A 16,766-nucleotide genomic window follows, 5' to 3' on the forward strand; every position below is an offset into this window, starting at 1 on the left:
TTTATTCATTTATTTTAAATGTATTATCTTTTCCTTATGTTTATTTATTTGTTTGTATAATTTCCATTGAAAAAAAATTTCTTTTTTCAAAATCTATTTATTTCAAAAAAAGAAATTGTTAATTTATTTATTTCATAAGGAAGGGTTGTTGGTTCAAGCCGCGGCTCCAGGTTTTACTCTCATCCTGTCCTTGGACAGACGTTTGACCCTTATTGCCAGCTGATGGTGGTCAGAGGGCCCGGTGGCGCCCGTGTACGGCAGCCTCATTTCTGTCAGTGAGCCCCAAATGTAGCCTGCAAGCATGAGCCTCTGGGCGAATGACTGAATCTAGTCTCCTGACTTGAAAAACTACTATATTTGCCATTAATTGATTTATTTAATTTTAAATGTAATGCCTCTATTCAGTCCTTCCTGACTTTTCAACCATTAGTAACATACGTACCCAACAGGGCTGCACACCTAATCTAGACTGAAATAGCTGACTTTATGGAACACAAAAAGTAGAAAACATGTTTATGTAGGTTTATACAGTTAGATTTAAGGAATTCATTCTGAACTTTGAACTATTTACTTGTTGGAAGGTTCTCTTGTTCTCATATTTACCATCGTACCCTCGTATTTACCATCCAGCAAAACCATTTCCTAGAGCAGACATAAAATGTTTTAAAGATCATTGTAATGGTGATTGTTTGTCAAACCAAACATCCAATAAAGTTCCAATAAGCCACTACTTTGGCACTGGGGTCACGTTTTTTTGATGCAGGCAAAAGAAGTTGAAGTCCAAATTTGTAGATGTTCAGTTGATTTATTTCCTATATTTTAGCAACATTACAGAGTTCAAACATTCCCTCACTCTGTCACCTCTCTTGCACTGGTAGAAAAAAACCATAGGCCCCTATCCCAAATGCCTGCTGGTCCTTACCAGGCTCCTACATTTATAGAAAGTGGACCGCCCACATTTCTTCCTGATTTACATAATAAAAAAAAAAAGATAAAACAACAAAAACTAAATACACAAAATTCAACAATTAACCTATAAATAAAGTGTGTAAATAATACAAAAAATATGTAAGTTTAGGAATTAACATAATTCAAATGAGTAAAGAAATAAAGAATTAATAGCTCCAACAATCATATTTACATGTTTGACTCCTCCCAGCCAGTAAGTGGCACTCACATTCGCCCATTCTTCCTCTAATTACCAGGTTCGCTAATGCTAATGCTAATGCTAATGCCAACCAAACCAACAATTTACCTTATTTGGCATCTGAGTTTTACCTACTATTCTTATTGGTGCAAAATCCATTCATGCTGATGATGGCATCATAACCAGAAGTAAATATCAATATCTTTGGACCCATCAAAATAAAAAAATTAAAAACTGTTTGTTTCCTATGAATTTTTAAGTACAATAAAATGCTACTACTGCACAACTTTTGATGATTATATTAAAAAGTAGAAATAGTGCTGAAAGCGTAGCTAGATTATCAATTTAAACTTAGTTCAAACATTTTCAAACAGAAACTCTATTTAAAATGGTTTAGGATGGTTTTAAAAACATTAACAGAGAACAGCTTTTTCAGTATCAAGACCTTCTGGTCTGAGGGACCTGCAAACTGAAACAATTTTTTTCCATGATCAGTGTGAACCTTAGGCACAATAAAGTTTAAATGTGATGATCAACGGGGAAAATAAACCCCTGAAGTTGTCGTAATTTCCCAAAATTTGTCACACTTTAAATTATAACTGCTAGCTTTAAGCCGCACTTCTTAAAAGAGAATATAATGCCTTGCACAAAATAAAAAAAGACAAAATAAAGATTTTTGTATGCCAGAATGAAAGCCAAAAATCATTATTCTTCTAAAATCTTAAAGCTGTAGTGTTATTGTCAAATCTTGCCCTTTATTTTAATTAATATTTGCAGAGCTTGTAAAGATACTGCAAGATTGTGCTTTACATATTTTCTGTGGAAATAAGCGGAGAAAAACATGTTGAGTCTAACCAAACAACAAAAAACTCAGAATTCATCACAAACCCTGGGAACCCATGTGAGCCATAAATTATACATGAACATCAGAGATAAGGTTGTAAGACTGTCCCTTTTTTTTATATAGTTTTTGCCCTCATATTCAGTCAGACTACAGTGAGAAAAGAACAAAAAATATTTACTAAAAGTGCTCTTTAGCTACGCTGTGACGGCAGCCAGAAAAAACTAAACAGAAACAATTAGGGTGGAGAAGAATTAATTACATTTGGTTCCTGGTGGGGCTTTGCAGTGGGTAGTGCTGCTGCCTTGCAGCAGGAAGGTCCAGGGTGTCATGATTTTATTCAAAGATCTGACCCATATGCAGAAAACCAAACAGAGAGACCAGGGGAAGGTTTAACAGGTTTATTGAGAACTGGTAGAGAGGGGTCCAGTGCTGCTCTGAACACTGCCGAACTGGGACTGAAAAATGAATGGGAAGTTCCAGTGGTTAGTTTAGTGGGAAATTTAAGCTTCGATTTGCAAAAGGGAATAAAGGCAACAGGATTTACTTTTCCAGAAAAGGTGTCTTTCTCTGAATCTAGTCAGTGTGGGTTGTTCCAGTAATTGACTCGCTCGTTGGAGAGCAGAAAGGGTTTACCCAGGTTGAGGTGTTTCCTTGAGGAACAGAGGAACTGATTACCACTTAGATTTAAAATGGTACTTGAACGGTTCTTGTGGAGATGAATCCCCTGCTCAGTGTGAAGCTCAAACAATCCTTTGGGGAAAAGTAGATCAAAACCTCGAGTTTGAATCCCCAGCTACGTTTGAAGCTCAGACGATCCGTCCAGGGAGAGAAGGTCCAAAACATCCAGTTTGCAGGATGACTTCTTGCCGAGAGGCAAAGACAAAAAACAACAAGGTTAAGACTCAGGTTGACAAAAACTCAGTTTGACTCAGCAAAACTCAGCTGGCCTAGAGTACCCAAAACTGGCAAACACTCTGTGTTTGAGGCAACCATCCGCAGGTGTGTGGGAGGGCCAACGACAACCAGGCGTCACCTGGTGGTGGAGGGAGAACACACAAAAACACAACCCACACAAACTGGGTTCCTAACACAGGGTTGGATTCCTGGCCCAGGGTCTTTCTGCATTGAGTTTGCATGTTCTCTCTGTGCATGCATGGGTTCTCTCTGGGTATTCTGGCTTCCTCCCACAATTAAAAAATATGACCATTAGGTAAACTGGCTTCTCTAAATTGTCCTTAAGTGTAATTGTGTCTGTTTATGGTTTTGTGTCTTTGTGTATCTCTGTGTTGCTCTGCGACAGACCGGCAACCTGTCCAGGGTATATGCCGCCTCTCGCTGAGATAGGCACGGGCCCCACCACGATCCTGATAAGGAATAAACAGGAAAAAAATGGATGGATTGATGGATGCTAATATTTGAGTGCGTTTGAACGGCCATTAGTGATACAATTAACTTTTTAAACCGATTTTTTTAATATTTTTGGTTGCTATTTCTTGTGGTTTTCTACTTCAATGTTTCAATGCAGTTTCTTTATAGGAGAGATATGATGTCTTTAACTACAGGATGTGGACTTCCTGGTGGTAAAGAATTACAATAGCCCTGCCTTTTGTTAACAAATGCATGGACTAGATTCTCAGCATCATAATTTTTCTAATCATCTGCAAATAAAATTTTTAAAACCTGTTTAACATATGGCTTAAATGCTAAGTTCTGATCAAATATAGTACCAAAGTTTAGTATGAGGCCATTTAGATGAAATAACTAACCAGAGACTCTGGTCCAAGAAAACACTTTTTTGTCTCAAATGCAGAAATTTGCAGTCCTCCTGACTACCTACTGCATAGTGGAATTTTTAAACCTTTTGTTGGCTCTTATCACTGCAGATTGAAAACCTGAAAAGGATCAAACAGAGGGACTGCACTTCCTGTTTTCTGCTGAAAGTATTGCTCTCTTTTTGAAGCCTGAATGAAACAAACATTTAGTTTTCTTTTCAATAGCTATCAAAACAGCTCTAATCTTCTCCTGATTTTATTTTAAACACACAACAAAAAAGCCAAACTTGCATTTGTGAAAAATTAAAAGGAATCTCATCTTATTTAAAATAGAAAAAGTTGCAGTAGCTAATGTTGACAGCTCTGTGAGCTGTGCCGAGTAAAAAATCACTCATCCGAAGATTTTAAATACATGCACACAGCAGCGTTTCCCAAGCAGTGCATTCACTGACATGACTATAAAGGTTGGCCCTAAGTTTAATAAGGAATTGTAACGTCCACTGCTGCAGTGTGAGCCATGACTCATGCACCATCATGCAGCATAAATACATAACGTTTCTTTGAACAGGGAAGTAAATGTCCTTTACTTCTATAGCAGCATTTCAAATTGGAGCGAGCAAGGCTCTGGCTCTTAGCTAAATCCTGACTTTTCTGCCCAAACAAGCTCACGGCCTGTTTATCTCAAATCAGAATCTCCTTCCTAGTTTTGCTCCAACTGGGTCGCGTAACTCTGGAGCAAAGATGTGGCAGAATAGTCTTAAATAGCTTCAGGGGTAAAACCTCTGGAGATGTGCGTTTAGTTTTTCATTTCATGCATCTGAATGTGCTTCCATGTCAGCGTTGTAACAGAGCAACAGTGATCACTACTGACAAGCTTTAGGGATGTTGCAGCAGTTCTTTTGCAGTCTTACACAACGTCCTCGACCTTTTTTTTTTTTAACCATGGATAATTCAAGGACAACAAGCCGAGAGCTACGTACGGTAATATAAAAAAAATCTCCAAGATGATATCCACACACTGAATAATTCAGTAAGCTCCTTAGAGGAGCTGCCTTTGTGAATTTGGGAAAGTTAGTTTTAAAGATTAGGCAGTTTTTTGTTTTGTTTCTTTCCATGTCTGACTAATCAAAGCATTAGATTCAGTTGTTTCATTTCCTGATAGGACATTAATATGAAGATGGTTAAAGTATTGGTGATCAGCTGAGAATTGTTGATAAAGTGTGACAGGAAATATTAGCCAAGTGGAATTATAAAACCTTTATTCAAGGCTGCAAATGTTGCATTTGATATAAATTAAATATCAAGAATCCATTAGATTTCAATTAAAAACTGCTTTCCAGTCCATAAAATATCTAATATATACAAAAAGAAACGTCTCTCACAAAGTTTCCCTGTTTTCTTTGCAGCCTTTAGTGTTGCCTTCTGGATAACCTCCTTGGATGATCCTTTTACAGTTGTTTGTAAAGAATGTGTAGGTGGAAGGTTTGCAACTCTTTATGCAGTGAAATGTCCAACTCTATTCATCTTCTTAACATCCCAGTGGCTGCAGGGCATGTTCATGACAGTGTTGGCTGCTGTAGATTCTCTTTTCTCTGGTTTAAGCAAGCGGGCTGTATCTAGTTTTCATTCCTCAGATTAGAGGTAATCCAGTGACTCTTTAAAATGTCATAAAATCCAATTGGTCGCCTGCGACTGTTTTCCTATATTTCCACCTAACAACTCAGAAGGCATTGAAAATAACAACGGTAAAAGTTTTACAAATATAGACATTTTAGACATTGTTAGAAAGCTTAGATTTTTCCCACTTGGGGAGTGGTGGACTAGTGGTTAGGGAATAGAGCTTTCAATCCTGAGGTTCCAGCCCCACTCCAACAGACTCCCACTCTGGGTCTCTGAGCAAAACCTTAACCCCACATTGCTCCCCGGGCGCTGCCCAATGGCAGCCCACTGCTACCCAAGGGGATGGGTTAAATGCAAAGGTACATTTCTCCAATGTGAGATCAATGAAGTTAAATTATTATCAATTATTATTATAAAATTCAACAACCAAATTCATTTTATGGACACAGCGAGCACCAAAGCACAATTAACACGGACATAGCAGCATGGTAGAAAAAGAAGCTGCAACAAAATACCTTTGAAGGCATCCAGAAGCCGTATTATAAACCCAATCTTCATTGATTATACTTTATTCCTCCATAAGGGTCCACAAATTAAAAGTCATCCATATTTGTAATAAAAACATTCCATGAGGTGAAAATCGCCTCATAAAATCAGTTTTTTACCATCAGAAAAGTTAGATCATAATAGCTTAAGCTAACCATCTTGCTAATTACCATAGGTTTCGTAGATATATCTGAACAGTGTTGGTTATGTTTGTTTTCCAAATTTTTTAGCCTCCAAATCAGCTCGGCAAAGAACTCATGCTCTTCCTCAACACTGAAGTCCTCAGACATTTTTCTTTCGTTGTTTCTCTCTTTGCACAGGTAAACAGCACATTTCTTCTTCTACGCTTGCATTATCGGCAGAGCAGACGCTGAATGCGCACTTTCATCTGGTTTGGTCTGCCACGGTTTCCGTAGACTCGTGAACGCGCTTTTAGGAAATCCTATACACTACTGTTTATGCTCTAAAAACATTCTAAATGACTTTGTTTCGAGTAAATTATGGACGCTAACCACTCAGGACACTTGGAATACATTGGACGAGCAGTATGGAGGAATATTGATACGTTTTTTGTGGACTTTTATGGACCTTTCTGTCTCGGGCGCCATAGACCTCCATTATTTGAATGTCAGCAGACAGCAAGAAGCCTCCCAGATCTCCAGATGCATTTGAGATATCAAAAAAGTACTCCAGAGTGTTGTTCAGCATGGGGGTGAGTAGAAAATGAAGGCTAATCATGTTTTGGGTGTACTATTCCTTTAAAGAGGGTGAGGAGCTCAGTCATCAGAGGAGGACACAGATTAGAACCGCTGCTCCTCCTCATTGAGACGAGCCAGTTGAGGTGGCTCGGGCATCTGGTTAGGATGCCTCCTGGAGGCCTCCCTGGTGAGGTTTTCCAGGCACTATGTTTCTCGGCTGGCCTGGGAGCACCTTGGGATTCCTCCGAAGGAGCTGGATCAGTGGATCGATGGACCTCTGTACCCACATCAATCAAATTTAAATATATTAGTAAATTTCAAAATCTTGTGTTTCTTTTTCTCAAACCTTTCATCTGGCAAAAAGCAAAGATTTTGGAAACTGGATTTTGCCCTTTTTGTGGTTATGTATTAAGTCCTTTTCCCATTTCTTTAACACAACCATAAACCAAACAGGACCTACTCTCCTATCTTTCCTCTGGTGGAAAAAAATAACTACCCTCCAAGCATCAATACACACAGAGACAGGTTATCACAAAAAGGCTGTTGTGTCCAAGGTAGCAGTTAATCTCCTAAATCTTGTACCATTTTGTTCCAGAAAATTCCCCTCCTCATCTTTCTGGGAGCTTTCCTTTATCCAGTTTCCTTGCAGGCGATTTGCAGGCTATAAGGACTGCATCTGTTCAGAATGATTTCAGCAGATTGGGTGAAAAAAGTCCCAGATATCCACGCTGTTTGCAGCAGAGTTCAAAGCTGTGTTTAAAACGGTGCTGCTGTATCTGCCTCTTACGCCTATCAAGGTGGGGAGAGCTGAAACTAAACAGAAGGTGAGGGAGAAAGGAGAGAGCTGGAGGATACAAAAAAAACAACAATGAAAGGCAGATGTGGGTGTTCGCACATCGATGAATAAGACAGGAGCAGAAAAAAAAAGTGAGAAGAAGTAGCATTTTCCATCTGGATATTAGTCATGGATAGAAATATGTTACTATTCGGAACAGAAGCACACAGAGCAGAAAAACAGCATAGCATCCACCTCTGTGCTAAAGTAAATGATGCGTGTCTTCATTTAAGAGCAGGATCAGAGGAATCAGGGTGGCTGATGTTTAGGAGCTAAAATATCTGGTTTTATTAGCCCTTTAGGAGAAAGGGCCTTTCTGTCTAAGACAGAGGAACAAAATGTTTCACAGAATGGATGGATGTAGAGGAGCGCTTCATTTTACGGTTGTCTGCCTCATTCTAATAAGCTGAACTAAAGAGAAACCTGCAAATTAATAAGGAAGAATGATCTACCCATCTCCCAAATATCGGTGCAGCATTTCAGGGGTTGAGGAGGACGTTTCAACCCGTAACACCAAAAACAGCACTGCAACGAACATTTAATTATCTTATTCATTATTTAAAATGTATTTCTAATTATTCAATGGTATATATAATTATGACTGAGTTTTTAATCTTTAAATACTTTTAAGTTGAAAGTGAAAGAATTTGAAGCAGCCTCAATGATCTGTAATTGTTTTACTTGATATGTTTTTTATGTACCTGTCATTTAATTTAATGTATCTCTGTTTCTTATGCAACTTTGCTGCATCTTGGCCAGGACTCCCTTGAAAAGAGGTTTCTAATCTCAATGGGATTTTTTTCCTGGTTAAACAAAGCTAAAATAAAAAAACAAATATTAAATTGTGCATTTAACAATTAAATCATTAGATTAGATAAATAACAGATCCGCTTATTTGATGGTATATCTGTTTATTTCATGTAGCACTGGGCAATATGGCTTCAATATCGAATCTAATCTCAAATGATTTTCTTCATTTTCTCCAAGTTTTTTTATAGAAAGGAAAAAAATGACATGAAATCAAAGCAAACAGTGAAAATATAACTGCATGTTTGTAGCTACAGTTATAACACAGGCAGCTAGTTTATCAGGACACATGTAAAGCCACAAAGATATGGAAACACCAAAAGTTCACAGGTGAAAAAAAAATCCAGACTTTCCAAAAGTTACATATTTATAAACAGAAAATCTGAATTTATAAAAAAAATTTCATCGCCCAGCCCTAATTTCATGATATATTTTGGCCCTCCATATACCTCAGGCATTGTGAAACCATCTTGTGACCTTTCATTTAGTGCCTGGTGACCCCCCCCTGGGGACCCTCACTTTGGGAATTCAGGACAGCACAGAGAACAAGAACCATTTATCCACTCAGAAAGAAGCAGGCCAGGATTCAAACCTGACACCTTCAGGTTTTATTGTAGCATGGCTGCACTGGAAAAAATGCTTGTCTGGATCTTAATTTAATTTATTTGTTATCATAATGCAGAAATATAAAACAAAACTAAAAAAACTTTGGAGAAGAATGTTTTGAAAAGTATTATATTAAAAAAACAGATAAGCAAGTCGAGAGGAAAAATGTATTTATCATACTTTAGCAAACATTATTTGAATTTTTGCTGAATCAGGTTTGATAAAATCCGGACCATCTAAAACCTGCCGGTACTGGAGGACTGACTTCAGACACCCCTGGTTATACAACTACATCTCCCTTGATCTGAGTTGCTAAGTAAGACAATTTTGCATTGGAGTTCAATGATTTACCTTTAAAATAAGAAAAACAACCGCTCATTTGTGGTATGCAGAGAAGAGATTGACTGGCACAGGTTTTTTAAGGCCGATCCCTGAAATCCTACATTGCTTTATCTTCCTCTATTTACATGAAAAAAATTACACAAAATCATAACAATTGTTACACAAGTCTCAATTTAAACACTCCATTAAATTGAAACGCCGTTTTTTTTTTTTACATTGGGCCCTTGATTTTACGTTATTACATCATGTTCTACTCACCCATATGAGTTTCGTGTCATTTGGAGCTGTTCTGATGACGTCATACACACTACGCTTTTTTTTAAAAGATATAAATATAAAAAAATATAACTGCGGATGTCTGGGGGACAGTGATTCGTATACATGTTATGAATGCTGGCGTACCATAAATGATAAATTATGAACAGTTTAGTTTGTGTCTTCAAGTAACCTAACGGAATATCTTCAGAACAGCTCCAAATGACACAAAAACGGCGTTTCTATTTAACAAATCAACCAAAACATTACCAATGGATTAGGGGTCAATATTGACATGGGTGCTGCGATATAATGCATGTGACAATACTTGGGTCATGATACGATATTTTCACGATATTGCTATATGATTGTATATGTCAATATTTTTTTTTTTTAGCTATCAAAATTTAATGTATAGATAAACAATCAAGTGCTGTAAATGTTCATCAGAACATATTGATCATTTAGTTATATTTGGTTTCCATGTTGTTTTGGGTTTGAGTTGGTCCTCGTGTTCCACTACGACTGCCTCTGCTTTAGATGTGGTTCTGCGACGCACAGCAAAAGGGCTCTACAGCGCCATCTGCCAGAGTGGATGTGCAGAGGTAGCCCATTTTCCCTCATTGTTTTAGGTAAAAAAAATTTTTTTTTGTTTTTTTTGTAACTGAAAGATTGATATTAAATCGGAGAGCCGAAAATCATGATATATCAGCAAATCGATTTTTTCCAAAACCCCTACATTGATAGACAGTGAAGGGATCAAAAATACATGCGCTTTGTGGGAACTCAAGGCATGGCTACTGAACAATAAATGCAATTTTTTTGACTAATGCAAGAAAAAAAATCAAATATCAGCTGGTCGATTTATCCGTCACTAATTAAGAATGTCGAACAATAAAACTTTACAACTAAAGGTCTCCTTCAAAATCTGTTAAAGGAGTCATAATGTGGTATTTTATATCGGGAATTGTCTTAAAATTCATGTTTAATCACTTGTAGTTTCAAATAGAAGGGTACAAATAGAATTGAGCAACATTAGTGGTTAGCAAGGGTTAGTTTACCATCATATCCTCTTCAGATATGATGGTAAATAATTTACCATGATATCCTCTTTCATAATAGGTAAAACTTTACATAAACAGTGAAACATACCAGCTGTCTGCAGGTGAGTCCCGGGCCACTTCTCAATGCACAAGATTACGTTTTAAGAATTTCATTCTTTTTCAAATTGCATTTCACAGATAGAATTCTCTTCACAAACCCCAACTTCACAAAACCCAACACAAACACTCGTTCATGACCAATAAAAATGTTGCTGCTCTTGTCCATGCAGACCAACAGAAAGGCATATTTGCTCCCCACTTCAGAGTAAAGCTCGCCCCCAAAAGTAAAGAAAATCACATCTGTAAAATTTCCTTCATCCACTCTCCATCTCTCTCAGACATAAACATCAAAATGTTAGCAATGAAACTCTAATTGAGGAATTCAGACTCAAACATCCACATTTAGTGTAATAACAAAGCCAAGGAGCTGTCATGGAGTAAAATGAATGCAAGTCTTACTGTTGGAGGAGTTTTGATGAACTTTCTCTCCAGTTTCTGTTCCAGATGTTATTTCAATTGTAGCTGGATCCGTTACTGTTCCGTTTTTGATGAAGGAACATCAAATTAATCCAGTGAACCCTGGATGCCAACATGTTTAGTGACTATCAGCTTCTCATGAAATCAATGCAGTAATTTCGTAAAAAACTAAGTTTGGATAACAGCCGACCGATTATGCAAGACTCCTACGTCAGTCTGGAGCACTTGTAGAATTTGCCTGAGAGAAGAATAGAAATAAAGAAAAAAATTGGCGAATGCAACATTTTCTCCTAAATCACAATTATGTTTGTATAAACATTACTGCATGAGGCCCAAAGAGTTGATGGAATCACCTGGATTTCCTTGGATAGAAACTTCTGACTGTATGATATGGTTGAATTCTGTCTGTAAATTACCTTAGGTGTACCTTAGTACCTTATGTGTTGTAAATTAGCCTTATATTAATAAACTGGATTGTTTTAAATTAAATTAATTTGGAATAAACTCCCAGAAAACATTGAAATTGCAGAAACACTGCTGCTTTAAATCCAGATTGCAAACCTATTAGTTTAAAGCAAACTTTGACTGAACTACCTAAACCCTGGTGGTTTAAGTTTTTGGTCTAAATTTCTTTAATTTTTTATCTGTAATTTCATCTTCTTTAATTTAACTGATTCTTTATGATTATTTGTCTTTATGCCACTGAAACTTAGTTTGGTTCTGTACAGTACAACTCTTTGAATTGTCATGCTCCTGAAATCTGTTCTAGAAAGATCTAACGAAATGCCCTAATATTTCTCAACACCAAGTCCCCGATGTTCTTAATGACAATAACTGGTTTCTGCAGACTGCCTCGGATATAGCTGGTTATAAATCTTTTAGAGGGCAGATCAGGGCAGTCCAGGACTGGAATATTTTCCATGTTCGTGTTTCAGGGAATTTGTCCATTAAAAGCTGTGACCATTGCTCTGCCTTCCCTATTATTTCCAGCTGATTAAGCAAGCGGTTGCATCTGGAGGAAGGAGAAGTGAAGGGCAGTGTGCAGCAGAGCGTGGTCACAGGGAGCAGACATCCAACATGGCAAACATTTATTCAGATGCTCGCTACTTTACTCACATGATTAGCTGTAACCGTGACCTTATATTTAATTTTTTTTAACTCCCATGCACACCAGTGAAACCTTTAGGAATTGTTTGCTAAAGTTCTACTTCAAACACTTTAAACCACCTTTTTCTACTTGTGTAACCTGAACTTGCTCTGAACTTTTTTCCTCCCTCTGTGTCACCAGTTTGCTCCCAGTTTTCCCGGGGAGTTTACGCCATATTCGGCTTCTACGACCGAAAGTCCATGAACACGCTGACCTCGTTCTGCGGCGCCCTGCACACTTCCTTCATCACACCCAGCTTCCCCATCGACGCCGACGTGCAGTTCGTCATCCAGATGAGACCCAGTTTGAGGGGAGCTGTGCTCAGCCTGCTGGATCACTATAAGTGGGAGAAGTTCGTCTATCTTTACGACACTGACAGAGGTGAGCGCGCCCCTTCTGGGAAAAACAAGGCTGCAAACTGATGCTCTGGAGCACCAGATGCGCCGTGGCGGGAAAAAAACAACAACAAAAAACATTTGGTTCAGGGAGAGAAGAAAAAACAGCTTCCGACCAAAACCAGCTGAAGAAGTTCTATTCCTCCCTCTATATGATCAGGCTTTAATATGTAAATCCCTCATCCCAGTCCTCATTTTCAGCAGTCAGATACGTTTTATTCTCTGGCAGTAATAACCCTAATTGCGTCTGTATGTGGGTGAATCCTGCTCAGAGAGGCACTCAATACTTCCTTGCTTCTGGTACATGAGTCATTCACAGGTGCTGCCGTAGTTCGTCTGCAGCAGTCTCAGTCTGTAATCCACCCAAAAAACATAGAAAAAAAAACGAACAGATTATGATTTGGCTCTAATTGGATTAGGTAAAGGAAGTGTGCAAAATCCTCAGACTTTTTCAAAGCGCTCTCTGACGCTCTTTGTGTGGGCCACATCTATACAGGGATGAAGGCTAGAAGGGTCACCATCAGTAGGCGTTAAGAAACAGCAGAATGGTCCATTAGAATCCTTAGATCTGAGGTTCATTGGCTGAAATGATGCACAATCATGTTGAAATGAAAGAAAAATATCTTTAATTATGATTATTTGTTTTGTTTTTGCCATGAATTAAAATTACTTTGTTGACTGTTGCTTGTTTCACAGCTTGTATACATCCAGACATGCTGATGGCTGATTCATTGATGGTTAGGGAAGACTGCAAACAGGCAGTCTCTGTTTACTGTGAGCAACACAGCATTCAGTCAGAAACAGATCACTGAAGGTCTCCTACTTAGAAAGATAGGAGAGGTCTGTGATTTTCAAGCTCACTTCAGCTATGAGAAACAAAATAAATAAAAAAATCCAGGAAATCACAGTTGGATTTAGAAACTATTTATTTTTAAATAACGTTGAATAAAAGAAGAAAACAGTAGACAAAGAAGCCAGGCGTCTGGCCCTCACAGACCTGTAACCGCTTATTTAGGAAGCTCCTCTGTCCTCCAATCATCACCTCTATTAATGAGACCTGGTTGAAGTCCTTATCTGTATAAAAGTCTACAACCTTGAACGTTCAGACTCCAAACTTAACCAAAGAGTTGCTGAAGGGCATAAGGAAGAAAACTGCAGATCTTCACCAAGCTGGGAAGAGAGAATCTAAAACAGGAAGCAAGTAGATGGGAAGAAATCAACTGTGGGAAAAGTTGATAAAAAAAAAAAATGAAAGACCTCCAAAACCACCGTTACTCTCCCTCTCCATCTGAGGCCCCACGCAAGACCTTATTGAATTCAAAAAAGCTTCCTGGATGGGAAGCAAAATATCTTCAAACTTGAAACAAAGTCCAGTGGACTGTTTTTAACTTTTTTTGGAACCTCATCCTGTGGGTTAAATTGATCATGAGAGCAGAAGGCTCACGGAGGGACCTGAATGAGCTGCAGAGCGCAAAGGAACAAAGGCTACCAACAGGAACAATGTAAGCGTCCGTCTGAAGTTTGCCATAGCAAATATGGATGATTCATAAGAGGATTAGGAGAATGTGGGGTCAGATGGAACCAAAATAGAAGTTTTTGAGCACAAACAGGACATCCCAAGAACAGCAAACGTGCGGTGAAGCATGGGGGTGGAAACATCATGCTTTGGGGCTGTTTTGTAAAGGGGACAGGAAGACCGATCCGTGTTAACAGAAGAATGAATGGAGCCATGAAGGGTGAGATTTAATCCCAATCCTCGTTCCATCAGTGAGAGCTTTGAAGATGGAACAGTGCTGGGTCTTCCAGCTGGATAATGAGTTAAACACAGCACTCAGACAACAAAGGAAGAGCTCCATTAAAAGCATTTCAAGGTCCTGGAAGGCCTTTTCTAGTGTCCAGGCCATCACCTTATAGAAAATCAATGGAGAGAGTTAAAAGACGGTGTTGTCCAGCAAGAGTCACAAAACATTACTGCTGTAGAGAAAATACCAGCTACAGTTTGAGCAAACCTGGAGAAAACTGACAGCAAATGTCTGACCTCTGTCATCACCAACGAAGGTCAGTCTTGTGCACCTAATCCTTATTTTCTATCATAATTTACAGAAAAAAATATTTAAAAAAACAACGGTCTAATTTTCTGTATTTTTTCCTCTTTTTGCTTCTAACAGTTGAAATGAAGCTATGATGAAAATTACAGACCTCTCATCTCTCTAAGTAGGAGAACTTTAACAATCAGTGGCTGACTAATTACTTTTTGCCCCACTGTAACTAGGAGCTGATTCCTATTTGGAACATGATTTCATTCAACCACCCACCCGCCATGCTGTGAAGTGCTTTCAGTCTCACTGCCAGACTGCTGTGGATGCTCCATCATGACACTCGCAATGTTTTAATAAAAAGGCCTTCATTTTTCGCTGAGGTTAGTTACCTCACAAGGTTCATGAAACATGTTCCCAGAGCCAGTCTAAGAACCTGCGGATCAGGTCGCCTCCCCATCTGACTTTCGGTCAATCCTCTCTGCACTGGTTCCCCCTGCAGGTGGGCCCACTGGGGGATGGCCTCGTGTTGCTCCTTCGGGCCCCTTCCCCGGCCCGGCTCCACCATACTGGGGGATGACCTGTCCCTTGATTTCTTGGTCTTCATAAGGGCTTTTTGAACCGCTCTTTGTCTGACTGATCTGATCCTTTCTTCCACATCGAAAGGAGTCAGCTGAGGTGACTCGGACATCTTTGTCAGATGCCTCCCTTGGGAGCTGTTCAAGGGATGCAGGACTATGTCTGTCAGCTGGCCTGGGAGCATCTTGGGCTTCTCCCAGCAGAGCTGGAGGAGGTGTCTGTGGAGAGGGAAGTCTGGGAGTCTCTACTGAAACTTCTGCCCCCGTGACCTGGTGACTGGTTAAAGTGGAAGACGAGACACAATGGTTCATAAAACAAGGGGAAAATCACAGCTTTGTGTCTGTAAATTCAACAGTTAATAACATGGTCTCCTTTGTACTTTGATTGGAGGAATAGAGAAACTAGGGATGAAAATTATAAATGAACAGAAGGATATATTAACTGGTTGATAAGTTGGCTTTGTTGTATTTAGAGGATCTTTCCTTAACATCAAGGGCTAACTATTGTTTTTTAAAATATGTTGGCTCTCCTGCAGCAGATTTCTCATTATTTACTCTGGTAGCTTCTGACTCTTCTCCACTAGCTGCAGCTTGTGTAGAGATATTTTCTAATATGCTAGCCTACTCACATAAAGACACATAAGACATAGGAGAAATTTGTTTTTGTTGAGCTGTTAGCCACACTGCCCTGCTCTGCCTCGAACACGTATAAAAAAACGCCTTTATTTTTCTTTAATATTGCATAACCTTCCATTCTGCAAAGTCCTGACAACTCAAAAATAAAATAGTGACGTACAATTTTCTCAACACAATAGACGAGGTTAAATAATAAATAGCACATTATATTTATTAATGTACTGTCCCAACATTATTAAATACAAACCGAATAAAAAAACTGTGTTTTTTTCCAGATTACTAAACATGTTTATTATATATAAAAAAAACAGGAACCTTTTAGGTTACCAAATAAATAAAACATGAATAAAATATGTGAAACACTTGATTAACTAACAAACTTCTTTAACGAACTATCATTAACAGACAGGTTAAGTCACTTTGACATACTGTCAGGATTATTTATTTCAGTGGACGCTAACTCTAATGTAGATCTCTGTTTTTAGTCTAATCCATAGATCACTGCTGGGAGAGACTTTGAACTTTTAGCAGAGCTTTTAAACAGTTTGCTCTGGTTCTGGCTACTCTCAGATGAATGTTAAAACTTGGCTCCATTAAGGTCATTAACTTATTAAAGCAGGGATCACAAACGTGGTGCCCGCAGGCACCAAGGGGCCCTCAAGGACCACATCAGGGCCCTCAGCATCTTCAGAAAAAGTCACCAATGAGTTTGAAATGTCATTTTATGCTGCTGCTCTTTTTTTTAAATCATTTATAGAGCATTTTATAAAATAATGTAAGCATTTATAAGGATGTTAAAATGACAATATCTAAAAGCAACTTAGAAATAAAAAGAAACAATACAAATATGTTTATTATCTATGAAGTTTAGGTGAACGCTGATCCCTCCAGTTCGTAGCCATGAAGTACCCATGAAGTAGCT

General features: G+C 38.5%; 1 protein-coding gene across 4 annotated transcripts in view; it reads left to right on the top strand.

Annotated features, from left to right (window-relative positions):
• Nucleotides 1-16,766, top strand: part of LOC119790901 (glutamate receptor 3-like) — a 138,228-nt gene that overhangs the window by 30,875 nt on the left and 90,587 nt on the right. For all 4 annotated transcript variants that reach the window (XR_005281781.1, XM_038296677.1, XM_038296663.1 and 1 more), the window contains exon 3: nt 12,341-12,580. Coding sequence is in view for 3 of the 4 variants with exons in the window: in XM_038296677.1 (XP_038152605.1) it covers nt 12,341-12,580 (240 nt within the window). In the remaining variant the exon portion in view is untranslated. The remainder of the gene's footprint in view (nt 1-12,340; nt 12,581-16,766) is intronic.

The sequence above is a fragment of the Cyprinodon tularosa genome, unplaced genomic scaffold (assembly GCF_016077235.1).
Source record: "Cyprinodon tularosa strain WSP-4 unplaced genomic scaffold, ASM1607723v1 ctg110, whole genome shotgun sequence".
Lineage (NCBI taxonomy): Eukaryota > Metazoa > Chordata > Actinopteri > Cyprinodontiformes > Cyprinodontidae > Cyprinodon > Cyprinodon tularosa.